Raw genomic sequence first — 14,419 nt, 5'->3', positions numbered from 1 at the left:
CTACATAAGCATGTTTCCATTATAATACACAGTATTGTTTTCTGTGTTTAAAAATTCACATAAATGGTATCCTACATTGGGTATATATATATATTTTTTTACTTAAAAAATTATTTTATTTATTTTATTTTTGGCTGCATTGGGTCTTTGTTGCTGCGCGCGGGCTTTCTCTAGTTTTGGTGAGCGGGGGCTACTCTTCGTTGCGGTGCGCGGGCTTCTCACTGCGGTGGCTTCTCTTGTTGCGGAGCAACTCAAGCTGCAACAACTCTTCCCTGGGTCTTCAGCCTGCTGGCTAGATTTTAGACTTGCTACCCTCCACAATCGCAGGAGCTAATTCCTTAAAATCTCTGTCTTTGTCCCTGTCTCTCTCTCCACACACACACACACACACACACACACACACACACACACACACACACACACACACCATTGGTTCTGTTTCTCTGGAGAACCCTGACTGATACACCTACTGATGCTTCCTGGGATCATCTCCCAAATAAAATCATTACAATTGAACTCCTTATACTTGTCCACGGACTGCTTCTGAGTGAACCTAAACTGAGACCCAGGTAGAACAGCCCCTCAACTGCAAAGAAGTCTCCTTCATGCTGAAGAATAGAAAGGCTCTACTTTAAGAAGCTTTATTATTTTAAGGAAAAGACTCAAATGACACAGTTTTAGGGTAACAGACCCATTAGGGAGGAGCCTATTGTGGACCTTTCCTTACTACTCACACAGTGATATTGCTCTGCCTGTCTTAGGGATTCTGCATGCAGCCACCACATGTACCTTGTGTGTTTCCCTGGATGATGTCACTGCAATGGATATCCATGGAGTTCATTTGGGCGTTCAGGTTGAAGATGACTCCCTTGGAGCAATTGTCTGTAACAACTCGAGTTTCAACAGCTGGTAAGAAAAACAACGGGCAAGCTTACCATTATTATAAGTTTTAAAAATGTGCATAGCTACACAAACAGCTCAAATTTACTGAATGTCTAGGATGTGCCAGGCACTGGACTAAGATCCTTATACATCATCATCTTATAACAGCATCATATAACACCATGAGGAACCATTGTTCAGATGAGGAAACTGAAGTTCAGAATTTAAGTACGACTCTAACTCCTGAAACCAAGTTCTTAAATAATATTCTCTAGCCTATTGTCTTTGAAGCAACAATTCTGTTTCTAGGAATTTATTCTAGGAAAACAATCATGGATAAGAGGGCAGAATTAGCTACAAGAAAGATGTAGCTAATTTCACAGCAGCAAAGACGATAATGGTGAAAAATGGGAAGTGACCTAAATGTTTAAGAAGGAACTGATTAAATAATTTATGGCTTATCTCTTTAATGGGGAACGATGTTTCCAATAAAAATGAAGTCACAGAAAAGCAGGAAATAAGGGAATTCCCTGGCGGTCCAGTGGTTAGGACTCCACACTTCTACTGCAGGGGGCATGGGTTTGATCCCTCGTCGGGGGAACTAAGATCCCGCAAGTCACATGGCATGGCCAAAAGAAAAAAAAAAAGAGCAGAAAATAAGCTCATGAAAATATCTATCTTAAAAATCAGACAGTCTGAGACTGGTCATGAGTTGGAAATTATTCAATCTGGATGATGAGTGCAGTAGGCTTATTATGTCTCCTTTTTTATATGTTTAAAAAAGTTAAAAAGAAGCAAGTAACAAAATAGCACTTAAAGAATGATACTATTATAAAGTAGATAGGAATCTAAAAAATGATACTATTTAAATAAAACTTTATAATACTAAAGAGTGGAAAGTAGAATAATCAAAGTTATAGCAATTACCAGCCCTAGTTGTAAGTGTATTATATGCAGCATTATTATCTCGTTTTATAGACGAGAAGACAAAAGCCCCTGAGGTAAGGGTACTGGCCATCGATTAAGCAGTTAGGAACTGGCCAAATCAGGAAAGATGAGAGTTACTTGTAATCCGGTTTAATTTTGAATGAAATTGTGCAGATTCTGGTTTCCCAGGAAGGTTAGACACTGAATTTTATTTTATTAAAACAATTTTAAAAATTATTATTTTTATAGAGTATAAAGTACTTTATCATGCAAGTTGGTAAAACAAAATGGTTAGTTAGGCATACACAAATACACTGACATCTCTGAGCTGAATAAAAAGCACAGCAAACAGCATTTCTGGAGGCCAATATAGTGATATGTATCAAAAGTCTATAAAATGTTGTTTTCCCTTTGACCTAACAATTCCTCTTCTATGAATTTATCCTAAGAAAACATCAAACAAACACACAGATAAATTTTCAATGGTCTTTGCCACAGGGTTGTTTGGTAACAACCTGCATTTACCAGAATAGGGAAATAAATAAATTATAGTATAAATAAATATATAGTATAAATAAATTATATATACAATGTAACTCTATAAGCCATTGAAGACAGTAACATAGGTAATGGTGATGTATATGATTTACATGGAAAGATGTTAGTAATGTAGTGAGTGAGAAAGCAGGTTGTGCGACCGTATGTAAATTGTAACATACACAACAAACATGTGTCTCTTCATCAGACATGTAACTACATGGGTATCAGATTGGAGGATTGGCTTGTGGGCAGATTTGGCTGGTCTCAATTTAGTTTTGGGTACATGTTTTTTCCTAATTTTTAAAAAATTTAATACTTGGCTTTGCTATGGTATTTTATTTATTTTTATTTTCAAAAACAAAAATTGTATATATTTACGGTGTACAGTATGAAGACTTGACACACACACATATACATAGTGAAACGATTACCAAGGTCAAGCTAATTGACATATCATCTCATCACATAGATATATAATGAATATGTGTGACTAGTATAATAAAAGTATTTCTTTTTTTGGCTGCGTTGAGTGGCTTGCGGGATCTTAGTTCCCCGAGCTCAGGTCCCGGCAGTGAAAGTGCCGAGTCCTAACCACTGGACCACCAGGGAATTCCCTAATAAAAGTATTTTTATTTTAAAAATATGTAGTAAGATGTTCCTTCTGGGATGGTTTAAGTAGCATCACTGTGACGTGTGCTCTTAAGTTATGTAAGCACTGGTTGAAAAAAACCCAAAAACCTAACTTCAAGCCAGAATCCCAGACTCAGGATTAGAAACCACTGACAATTTTTATTTATATAAAAAATTTTTTTAATTTTTAAAAATTATTTTTATTAAAAAAAATTTTTGGCCATGTCAGGCGGCTTGTGGGATATTAGTTCCCAATTCCACCCGGGTCCTGGCAGTGAAAGCACTAAATACTAACCACTGGACCACCAGGGATTCCCCCACTGACAATTTTTAAAAACAGCTCTATGGAGGTGTAATTGATGTACACGAAATTGCATGTATTAAAGTGTATAACTGGATGAGTTTCATTGAGTGTATACATCTGTAAAACCACCACCACAATCAAGGTAGAGAGCATTTCTATCACCCCCAACAATTTCTCCAAATTTTTCTCATGCCCTTTTTTCATCCCTTCACCTGCCCTCTCCTCCCTGTCACTAGAGATTAGTTGGCATTTTTCTAGAATTTTATATTAATGGACTCATGCAGTACTTATTTACTTTTCTAATTGCTCAATCCAGACCCCAGTTAGTAACCATACCCTGTGTGTATCATGTCTTATTGTCTTCTTACCCACATTACGGTTTTGGACTTTCTGGAGTTTTTGGTCTGGGGCTTTCAAGGCAGTTTCTAGAACAACTGATTCCACTTTCTGGAGAATAGATGTGAACGTGGCTGCGATGTTTTTCCTCTCTTCCGTTCCCCATACAATCTTATTGGTGAGAAGTGACTCGATATTCCCAACAACCTGTTGCAGCTTTGAAGCGATAAAGAATTAAAAAAAATCCAATCTGATAGGTCCCACAGCCAGAGGGTCAGAAGAAAACACAAGAAAGCAGGTGCTGGAGCCAGACAACTAGTTTAAATCCTGACCCCACCATTCACCTGCTGAGCAACCTTGGGAAAGTCAATCAATCGCTCTGTGCCTCAGGTACCCTGTTTAGAATGAGGACAGAACTAAGACCCCATAGAGTTTTGGGGAAGATTAAATAAGTGAAGAGATACTACGTTTTTAGAACAGTGTCTGTGCCTGGTAAACACCATATAAGTGTTAGTTATTATGAACATCTTTTACCAACAAGGAAGTGGTAAGGTTTCTAGAAATAGACCAGTGGTTCTTAACTGGGGGTGATTTTGATCCCCAGGGGATCAAGTTAGTGACAATTTAGTACATTCATGATGTTGTGGAATCATGACCTCTATGTAGTTCTAAAACATTTCCATCATCCCCAGATAAAACCCATTAAAGAGTTACTCCCCATTCTCCCTTCCCCAAGCCTCTGGAAAGCACGAATCTGCTTTCTGTTTCCATGGATTTGCCTATTCTGGACATTTCATATAAATGGAATCATACACTATGTGATCTTTTGTGTCTGACTTCTTTCACTAAACAAAATGTTTTTAAGGTCATCCATGTCATAGTGGGAATCAGAACTTCAATTTTTTATGGCTGAATAATATTCCACTGTATGGATATACCACATTTTATTCATCCATTCATCTGTTGATGGTCATTTGGGCCATTTCTGCCTTTTGGCTATTGTGAATAGTGCTGCTAAGAACATAGGTGTGCAAGTATCTACTTGGGTCCCTGCTTTCTTCTTTTTAAATTTTATTTTATTGAAGTATAGTTGATTTACAATGTGTTAATTTCTCCTGTACAGCGAAGTGATTTAGTTTTATATACATTCTTTTTCATATTCTTTTCCATTATGGTTTATCACAGGATACTGAATATAGTTCTGTGTGCTATAAAGTAGGACGTTGTTGTTTATCCATTCTACAATATATATAATAGTCTGCATCTGCTAATCCCAAACTCTCCTTCCATACCTCCCTTACTGCCCTCCCCCTTCCTTGGCAATCAAAAGTCTGTTCTCTGTGTCTATGAGTCTGTTTCTGTTTTGTAAATTAGTTCATTTCTGTCATACTTTAGATTCTACATGCAAGTCATATCATATGGTATTTGAGCAACCTTGGGAAAGTCAATCAATCGCTCTGTGCTCTCTTTCTGACTGACTTCACTTAGTATGATAATCTCTAGGTCCATGCATGTTGCTGCCAATGGCATTATTTCATTCTTTTTTATGACTGAGTAATATTCCATTGTATATATACACCACATCTTCTTTACCCATTCATCTGTCAATGGACATTTAGGTTGTTTCCATGTCTTGGCTATTGTGAATAGTGCTGCTATGAAATAAGGATGTATGTATATTTTTGAAATATACTTTTGTCTGGGTATATGTTTGGGTCCCTGCTTTCAGTTCTCTTGGGTATATTCCTAGGAGTGGAATTGCCGTGTCACCTGGTAATTCTATGTTTAATTTTTTGAGGAATGTGGCAATGACATTTTATAATGAAATGCTCCTGTTGATAACATGATTATTTGTTCATTACTTCAATGAACAGTTGCTGAACTCCCAATGTGGGCTTGGTCTGATTCCTGCCCTCAAGAAGCTCACTGTCTAGAGGGTGACAGCACACCACGTAAATATTATCAGTCTGACGGAGAAACGATGGATAACATAGATGGAACATGTATTCTGGGTCAGGCACTGTGCTAAATACTACACATATATTATCTCATCTAAACTGCTCATCTATCCAAGGGTGCCATTACCACCCCTGTCTTACAGATGAGTAAATTGATCTTGAAGAGCATGATGGTTAATTTTATGTTTCAACTTAACTGGGTAATGGGTTACACAGATATTGGTCAAGCATCATTCTGGTTGTGACTGTGAGGGTGTTTCTGGATGAAATTAACATCTGAATGGATAGATGAAGTAAAGCAGGTTGTCCTTCCTGATGTGGCTGGGGATCATCCAGTCAGTTGGAGGCCTGACTAGAATAAGAACTCTGAGGAAGGGATTTTCCTCCTGCCTGACTGACAGTTCCAGCCTTGAGCTGGGACATTGTTTTCTTCCTTCAAACTCGAACTGAAACATCGGCTCTTGCTGGGTCTCAGACCTCTGGATTCAGACTGGAACTATACAATCAACTCTTCTGGGTCTTCAGCTTGTCGACTGCAGATTTCAGGGCCTGTCAGCCAATTCCTTATAATAAATCTCTTTATATCTTTTCTCCTATTGGTTGTGTTTCTCTGGAGAACCCTAACACAGAGAGGTCATCATTTTGCCCATGTCACTTGCCATTGTGGTGCTGGGATTCAAACCTCTTTCTACACTTCTAAACCCCACATCCCCTACTGTAAGAACATAGTGGGGGGATATTAACTAAGATGCAGGAGTTTAGGGAGGCCATCCAGGAGGACACAACACCTGAATTGAGTCTTTTTTAAATTAATTAATTAATTAATTAATTAATTATTGGCTGCGTTGGGTCTTCATTGCTGCGCGCAGGCTTTCCCTAGTTGTGGCGAGCGGGGGCTACTCTTTGTTGCGGTGCATGTGCTTCTCATTGTGGTGGCTCCTATTGTTGCAGAGCATGGGCTCTAGGTGTGCGGGCTTCAGTAGTTGTGGTGTGTGGGCTCTAGAGCACAGGCTCAGTAGATGTGGTACACGGACTTAGTTGCCTCGAGGCGTGTGGGATCTTAGTTCCCAGACCAGGGAACTAAGCTCATAGGCTCATAGGCTCTAGAGTGCAGGCTCAGTAGTTGTGGCACACGGGCTTAGTTGCTCTGCAGCATGTGGGATCTTCCCGGACCAGGGCTCGAACCTGTGTCCCCTGCATTGGCAGGTGGATTCTTAACCACTGCACCACCAGGGAAGTCCCCTGAATTGAGTCTTGAGTAAGGAAGAATGGGAGGAGCCAGCCAGGTGAGGAACTGGGAAAAGGAGTTTCAAGTTGAGAGAACAGCATGTACTTGGAGGCCTGGAGCTTGGGAGGGCAAGGCATGAACAGTTTCTCTGGAGTAGAGCAGGTTGAGGGTGGGGAGTAGGGCAAATAAGGGACAAGTCCATTCTGCTAGACTATAGATTCTCAGAGACATGGATCGTTCTTTTTGTTAAAATTCAGAGTCAGTTTACAGACACTAAATGATTACTACCTATCAGGCATTTTTTTGGTTTCTCTCTCTTAATTGTCCTACAATATCCATTTCCCCCTCTTACTTTTAATAACTGAATGAATTCCTCAAATTTTATCTGGGCCATGCTACCAACCACAGACCATATTGTCCCAGCCTCCCTTGCAGCTAGGTTTGGCTATGATATATGCGACTTCTGGGTTGTCACCTTAAGACATGTCTCTAGGGGCTTCCCTTGTGGCGCAGTGGTTAAGACTCCACCTGCCAATGCAGGGGACATGGGTCCAAGCCCTTGTCCGGGAAGATCCCACATGCTGCAGAGCAACTAAGCCCATGTGCCACAACTACTGAGCCTGCACTCTAGAGCCTATGAGCCACAACCACTGGGCCCGTGTGCCTAGAGTCCATGCTCTGCAACAAGAGAAGCCACTGCAATAAGAAGGCTGCACACCACACATGCCGCGGAGTGGCTGGGCCCGTGAGCCATGGCCGCTGAGCCTGCGCATCCGGAGCCTGTGCTCCACAGCGGGAGAGGCCACAACAGTGAGAGGCCCGCGTACTGAAAAAAAAAAAAAAAAAAAAAAGGAAGAAAAAAAAAGACATGTCTCCAAGGAATTTATCCTGACATTATTAGCATATCATATAGTGAGTAGATGAGGAGACAGGCCCCGTCTCTACTCTCCCCTCTTCACCTTGTACTCCAGAGAACTTGCCCTGAGCACCCTCTTCCCTCTATCCACCAGTATGAATGCAGCATTGCAGCAACCCAGCTTTGGCTATGCAGTTGAGGACAAGATGCCAGGGGATGCTGGAGCAACAGTATGGAAAGACCATGGGCACACTTAATGGACTCATGGAGCAGAATCCTTTTACCAGCCTGGATTCCTTGCCTCTGGGCTGATAAGTCAGAAAATAATAAAAATCTATCTTTTTAAAGCCATTGGATATTTGGGCCTCTTTGTTACAACAGCTCAGCATATTCTAATACAGTCTTGCTTAGTCTGCCTTTCTTGGTTTGGGATAGATCTTCTCTTTAGGGGGCAGACACACACATACCTGTATATACATACACATACACCCTTATTTACATACATGCTGTATCTATCTATCTCTATAGTGAGATATGTAGCAATAAACATAGTGATATACATGTATATATCATAGTTATACATAATACATATTAGATAACATTATAATAATATAATTAACACATATTATAATTAACATATATCAAAATACGTTGTCATAATATATATCATATATTTTATATTATCATATATATGGTATATGACATATAGCACACATATAATATATAGTATTTACCTCCATTTGCTAGCTTTGAGATTTGTAAATATTTGTTACCTGACTAGGTTCCAGGATTCAGCTTCCACTCACCTCTTTTGTGCTACTGGCTGTCTCTGAGGGGGTGGTTTCTGAAAAAGACAACAAAGGATGTTACTGTAGGAATTGAAAGTTGAAGTGTGGAGAGGTTGGCAGGTAAGGTGGGTAACTTTGCATCTAGAAGGTCTGAACTCCTACACTTTATGTTTCCTGACAAGGTCATTTGCTCTTTTGGGGGATCAGAGTCCAAATTCCCTGTTGTGGCATAGAGCAGTGTTTTTCAACTTATTTTGCCTCCAGGGGACACTGGCAATGGCTGGAGATATTTTTGGCGGTCACTCATGACTTGGGGTGGGGGATGCTACAGGCATCTAGTGGGTGGAGGCTTGGGATGCTGCTCAACACCCTACAATGCACAGAATGGCTTCTGACCACAAAGAATTATGGGGCCCAAATGTCAATACTGCTGTGGTAGAGATACCTTAGCATAGAGGAAGTGGAAAATTGTAAGCTCCAAATTCTTTCATTCAGACCTGGCTGAACATTATAACTGAAATGGCTCAGGAAACAGAAAATTAGGTGCTTCAGGATTTAAAATTCAGCCTGGCTGGGAATTATAACGGAGACTAGAATGTCAGTTTATGATCTTCAGCTGTCAATGGGACCTTTGTATATTGCTTCTTGTACGTTGTGAGGATAATCATCTCTATTTTAGAAAGACGAGAAAAGTCTAGCAAATGTTTACATACCTGCTACCATGATATTGAGGTTAAATCTATACTTATTCTGTGTCTTGGTTTTCAGCTGAGTCTATTTGCTAAAAAGAGCAAAGAGTTTTCCTGTACATTGAAGGTTTTGTCTTAAGAGTTCAAGAACTTTTACTTACAGCCTGAGTCTGAAAATGTTTGTTATTGGAAACCACATTCATTGTAGAAAAACATGCTTTTGGCTGAAAGCTGTATACATTTTTTGTGAGGGCTTTCTTGGACCTACCAACCTTGGCGATAACTAACCCTGGATGGACTCCATCCATATAAAAGAGCTCTCAAAATTAGAAAATGTCTTAAAATTAGGAAAATAACTAAGGCATTTCTCTTTCTTGTAAGATAAGGTGAGTTTAACAGATGAACATCATAACCCAGGCAAAATCTCAGCCTGTTTATACATTGTCAACAGAGGTGCCTGCTGCCTAGTAAAACACTAATTCACTTTGGGTTCAATCCTATTCTTTCACTCATTTACTCATTAATTCATGTAACAACTATTTATTGATTGTCTGAATTAGTGGTGGACTTACGGCACAGCAACCCCTTCCTACGCACCCCGTGCTCATTTCTGTCACCTTCCCCACCTGGACCTCAGTCTCACATTTGGAGCACGTGAAGCTCCAAGACCCTGGTGTGGGCTCCAGCTTGAGACTTGGGGAAATAGCATAACCTGGGCCTGAATCTTGCAGGAGCACCTCCCATTGGTAGACAACATACTCTTGATCTTAAAGAGCAACCTGAACTTTCCCAGACCTTTCTATCTGGAGCAGGGGTGTTAACGTAGTTTGGTTTTCCTGAGAATCAGATGAAAAGCTAGCAATATTAGCAAATACTTATAGGTACTGCACTAAATGCTTTAAATGGTACTATCTCATTTAATCCCTGCAATAGCCCTCCGAGGGCTGTATATCTTCCAAATTTCCAGCTCTCATCATGGTCATACCACTTCCTCTTCTGTCCCCCTAGGTATAGGATGGCTACAGATTTCTGCTATTGCTAATCCCTGGGTTGCTTCACTGTCCTTTTGACTTCTCAGCTCTTCCTTCACCAGCACCAATTCTCTATATGAAATTACTTATGTTTAACAGACCTAGTGTGTTTCTGTTTTCCAGGCTTGATCTTGACTGATAAAGAGGAATAACTGATTATTACTATTATTATTATTATTGCACCAAAAAAGCATGCTTTGTCCCTTTTATGGCTTCCCTGAGACCCATGTTGCAGTGTAGCAAGTGGCTGAGTGTGGACTGTCAATATAGGCTGGCCTAAGTTAAAAATCATCTTATTAATTGGCAGACCTTGAACAAGTTTCTTAACTTTAGGGTGCTTCAGTTTCTTTCTTTCTTTCTTTCTTTTTTTTGCGGTACGCGGGCCTCTCACTGTTGTGGCCTCTCCCGTTGCAGAGCACAGGCTCCGGACGCGCAGGCTCAGCCGCCATAGCTCACGGGCCCAGCCGCTCCGCGGAATGTGGGGTCTTCCCGGACCAGGGCACAAACCCGTGTCCCCTGCATCGGCAGGCGGACTCTCAACCACTGTGCCACCAGGGAAGCCCGCTTCAGTTTCTTTATCTGTAATAACAGTGCTTACCTCATGTAATAAATGAAATAATGAACGTAAAGCACTTGGTGTTGTACCTGGCACATAGTACAAATGAAATAAATATTATCTATCAGTATTATTGTTTCTCCACAAATCAGTTTCCTAGAATTTAGCTTTAAAGGCCCTCTCTCTTATGATTTCAACTGTAGTCAATACCTCATGGATAGTCTGCCAAGTCCCATGTTTCTTATGCATAGATGTTCTCCACCTACATGATTTCTATGACAGTGGTCATGCTTATCCAAGGTCACAGATCTGAGGGTAGGCATATGACAAATTGGGCCAATTTGTACATTTCCAAGTAATATGCAATTATGTCCAAGACAGAATCAATTGATCCTTCTTTGGGTGGTTGGATCGATAAAAATGGTAAGATTTGGAGCTGTTGGTGGCCATATTTCCTGTCCTGTGGACAAGGAGTCAGAAAAGGCAGTTTGCAATGAAAGAGAAGAAAGGAGCAGACCCAGAGTATGAGAGACTGGGGTGCCCTGACAGTGTTTGGTCCCCAGCTTCAGTTCATTCCAGAATCCCAGCTGTATTATTGCCGTTGAGTTCCAAGACGTTTCCACGCATCTTTATCATAAACCCATCTTTTCTGCTTAAGTTAGCCTGAGCGGGTTTCTTTACTCTGCAATTCAAAGAATCTTGTCTCAGCCACAACCCTGTCACCTCCATCTCCAACTTGCCTTCTTCTTTTTTTGTTTTTGCCGCACTGCACTGCTTGTGGGATTTAGTTCCTCGACCAGGGATTGAACCCAGGGACATGGTAGTGAAAGGGCCCAGTCTTAACCAGTGGACCACCAGGGAACTCCCTCACTTGGCTTCTTAACCCCATTATTTCTCTAAACTTCCTTCTTTCCTTTTCCCCTCCTCTTTCCATCACCCATTTCCCTCCAGAAAATAGACATGTCCTGGCCCCACCACAAGTATATATTTTCTGGTGTTAGATTCAAAAATTAGAAAGGAGACAAGAAAACAAGAATTTTCTTACTCTGACAAGTGTTCTCACTGGAATTATTGAATTGTGCTTTCCCAGAGAGGAGTTTATATCCAGCCTTACAGTGACAGTAGAAACTTCCTTTGATATTCTGACATTCAGCATTCACACCACAATATATGCTAATGGGTGGTTTACATTCATCAATATCTGGAACACAAAGGAGAAATTTGGTCATTCATTTGAAAAAGATTTATTGAACATCTAAATATGTGCCAGAAGCTATATCCTTTCCACCAGGGTCTATCCTGGCTTTCCAAAACAACTCAGTTAAGGTAATGGTTGTCTTTGTTCTGTCCTTTCTTCATTGATTTTGGCTGGGTTCTCCAAGAAGCAGACATTGAGACAGGGATTCAAGTTCAAGTACTTTATTTGGGAGATGGTCCCAGAAAACACTGGAACAGAAATGGTGAAATGAAACAGGGAAGGGTAGGCAGAAAATAAAGGGGGTATTTTCCAGGAAATTTCTACTGTGGGTGACTGAGGCTCAATTCCTCTGGGAACCTCTGAGAGGCAGTGTAGAGCATGCACTTCAGGTAAGCCTACCTGAGGGGTGAGGGAGCTGGGGTATTTATCCACAAAATCTTATCATTTATTGGTGGAGGAATGTTCCCAGGGAATGTAAACCCTCCAGTACTTCCATTTGTCCTGAGTGTGGACTGAGTGGTCTTCAGTAGCCAGAGAACGCCTCAGACTTGGTGTACGAAGGAATGAAAAATGCCAAGGGCATATAGATGGGATACTGACCATGTTTGTATCTCCCCCCTCCCCCCAGTTCATATGTTGAAGCCCTAACTCCTAGTGTGGCTGTTTTTGGCAATGGGGCCTCTTAGGAGGTAATTGATGTTAAATGAGATCATAAGAATGGGGCCCTGATCTGACAGGATTAGCATCCTTATAAGAAGAGACACAGGAGTGCTACTCCAAACCATTGCTTCTGCCCTTATGCCCAGTGAGGAAAGACCATGTGAAGATACAGCGAGAAGGCAGGTCTCACTAGAAATAGAATCTGCCAGAACTTTGATAATGGACTTCTTCCAGCCTCCAAAACTGTTATAAAGTAAATTTCTGTGGTTTAAGCCACCAGCCTGTGGTATTTTGTTACAGGAACCTGAGCAGATTAACACAACTGCTAAACTAACTAATTGAGTTAGAATGTTTTTGTTAAATCAATATGTCTCCAGTCCTCAGGGTCACTGTAGCCCCTTTACAACGATGTCAAGTGTGAAGTAAAAATGTGGGATTTCCCTGTCTGTTACAGGGAACAGGGAATTTAGGATTTTCAGAGTGTGACATAGTGTAGCTGATGCTGTTGCTTACTCAGTAGCTATTCCTTGTTTGGGAGGCCAAGCATGGCAGTCTTGTTCCCGTTTCTCAGGTGCTCTCTTTCTCAGCCTCCCTTTCAGATAGGGTTGTCCTGTGACATACCCTTAACCAATGAAAAGTAAGGATGGTCTCCTGAGAAAAACTTTACAAAATGTGAGTTAGAAAGTAGTTACAATTCACTACAAAGGAATGAGACTCAATCTGGTATTGGAATTCCCAACTGCAAACCTGTAAACCTGAAGACAGTTTCTGTGATTACTGGGATATGTATCGATGGGTTACTGGGGTAAGAGGATGGAGTTAAAAAATTCTCTACACAGGCAAGATAGAATCTACTTGTTAGAGTAAAAGAAAGGTGAGGTTATACAATAATTGAGAGGGATATTACCCATGTACCCAATTTGAAGAAAACATGTAAAGAAATGCTCCAAGCAAATAACAAGTTAACAAGTATTAAATTAGCAAGTACAGAAACCTCAACTTGGAGGAAGATGAAGGGAAGAAGAAGCAGGGTTTTACAATGAACGTTGAAATAAAATTAACATTCATGGTGGGGATTGGAGGGAAGAGGAGGAAAGGAGAGGAGTAGAATAAGAGTATTTTAAGGATGTCGTCTCTTTACTGGGGGAGGGGAAGTAAGGGTAAAATTAAGCATCTTGGTAGGGAAAACAATGCAACCTGGTGGGAAAAATAATTGATGAGTGTTTCAAATATTAGGAGAGAAATATGTGTCTGATTATGAAATTAAGAAAAGAGAAAGTAACCATTAATAGGATGAAAAAGTATAGTAGAAATTCTAAATAAATAAAGGGAAAAATGGAACTAATAGCAACTTGATAAAACAAACACAAATAAGAAAAAGGCTAGTGGGAAGCAGCTGCACGGGAAGATCAGCTCGGTGCTTTGTGACCACCTAGAGGGGTAGGATAGCGAGGGTGGGAGGGAGGGAGATGCAAGAGGGAAGAGATATGGGGATGTATGTATATGTGTAGCTGATTCACTTTGTTATAAAGCAGAAACTAACACACCATTTAAAGCAATTATACTCCAATAAAGACGTTAAAAAAAATCCTATGCAAAAAAAAAAAAAAGGCAAATGAGGAAATCATAATAATATAAAATTAATAATAAATGTAAAGTAAGACCATGGGAGTAACTGTGTCAGTCATTACACTAAATATAAATGGACTAATATACACTAAATATAAATGGAAATCTTCTATTAAAATAGGGACTAGGAAAAAAGAAAAAAATAGAGACTAGAATATTGAGTGTGACAGTTTCACAACATGGCTTCCAAATTATTTGACACTCTTT

At 40.3% G+C, this 14,419-nt stretch overlaps 1 protein-coding gene across 1 annotated transcript in view; it reads right to left on the bottom strand.

Moving 5' to 3' along the window:
- The window catches only part of ADGRE3 (adhesion G protein-coupled receptor E3), a 49,776-nt gene that overhangs the window by 22,395 nt on the left and 12,962 nt on the right, over nucleotides 1-14,419 (bottom strand). Inside the window, exons 4-7 of the mRNA XM_007469113.1 lie at nucleotides 11,771-11,926; nucleotides 8,468-8,505; nucleotides 3,652-3,835; nucleotides 790-906 (exon numbers count right to left, since the gene is read on the bottom strand). Coding sequence (XP_007469175.1) covers nucleotides 790-906; nucleotides 3,652-3,835; nucleotides 8,468-8,505; nucleotides 11,771-11,926 — 495 coding nt within the window. The remainder of the gene's footprint in view (nucleotides 1-789; nucleotides 907-3,651; nucleotides 3,836-8,467; nucleotides 8,506-11,770; nucleotides 11,927-14,419) is intronic.

Source organism: Lipotes vexillifer, unplaced genomic scaffold (genome assembly GCF_000442215.2).
Source record: "Lipotes vexillifer unplaced genomic scaffold, Lipotes_vexillifer_v1.1 scaffold1699, whole genome shotgun sequence".
Taxonomy (NCBI): domain Eukaryota; kingdom Metazoa; phylum Chordata; class Mammalia; order Artiodactyla; family Lipotidae; genus Lipotes; species Lipotes vexillifer.
Note: the sequence above shows the minus strand (reverse complement) of the source record. Positions and strands in the feature narration are given on the sequence as shown.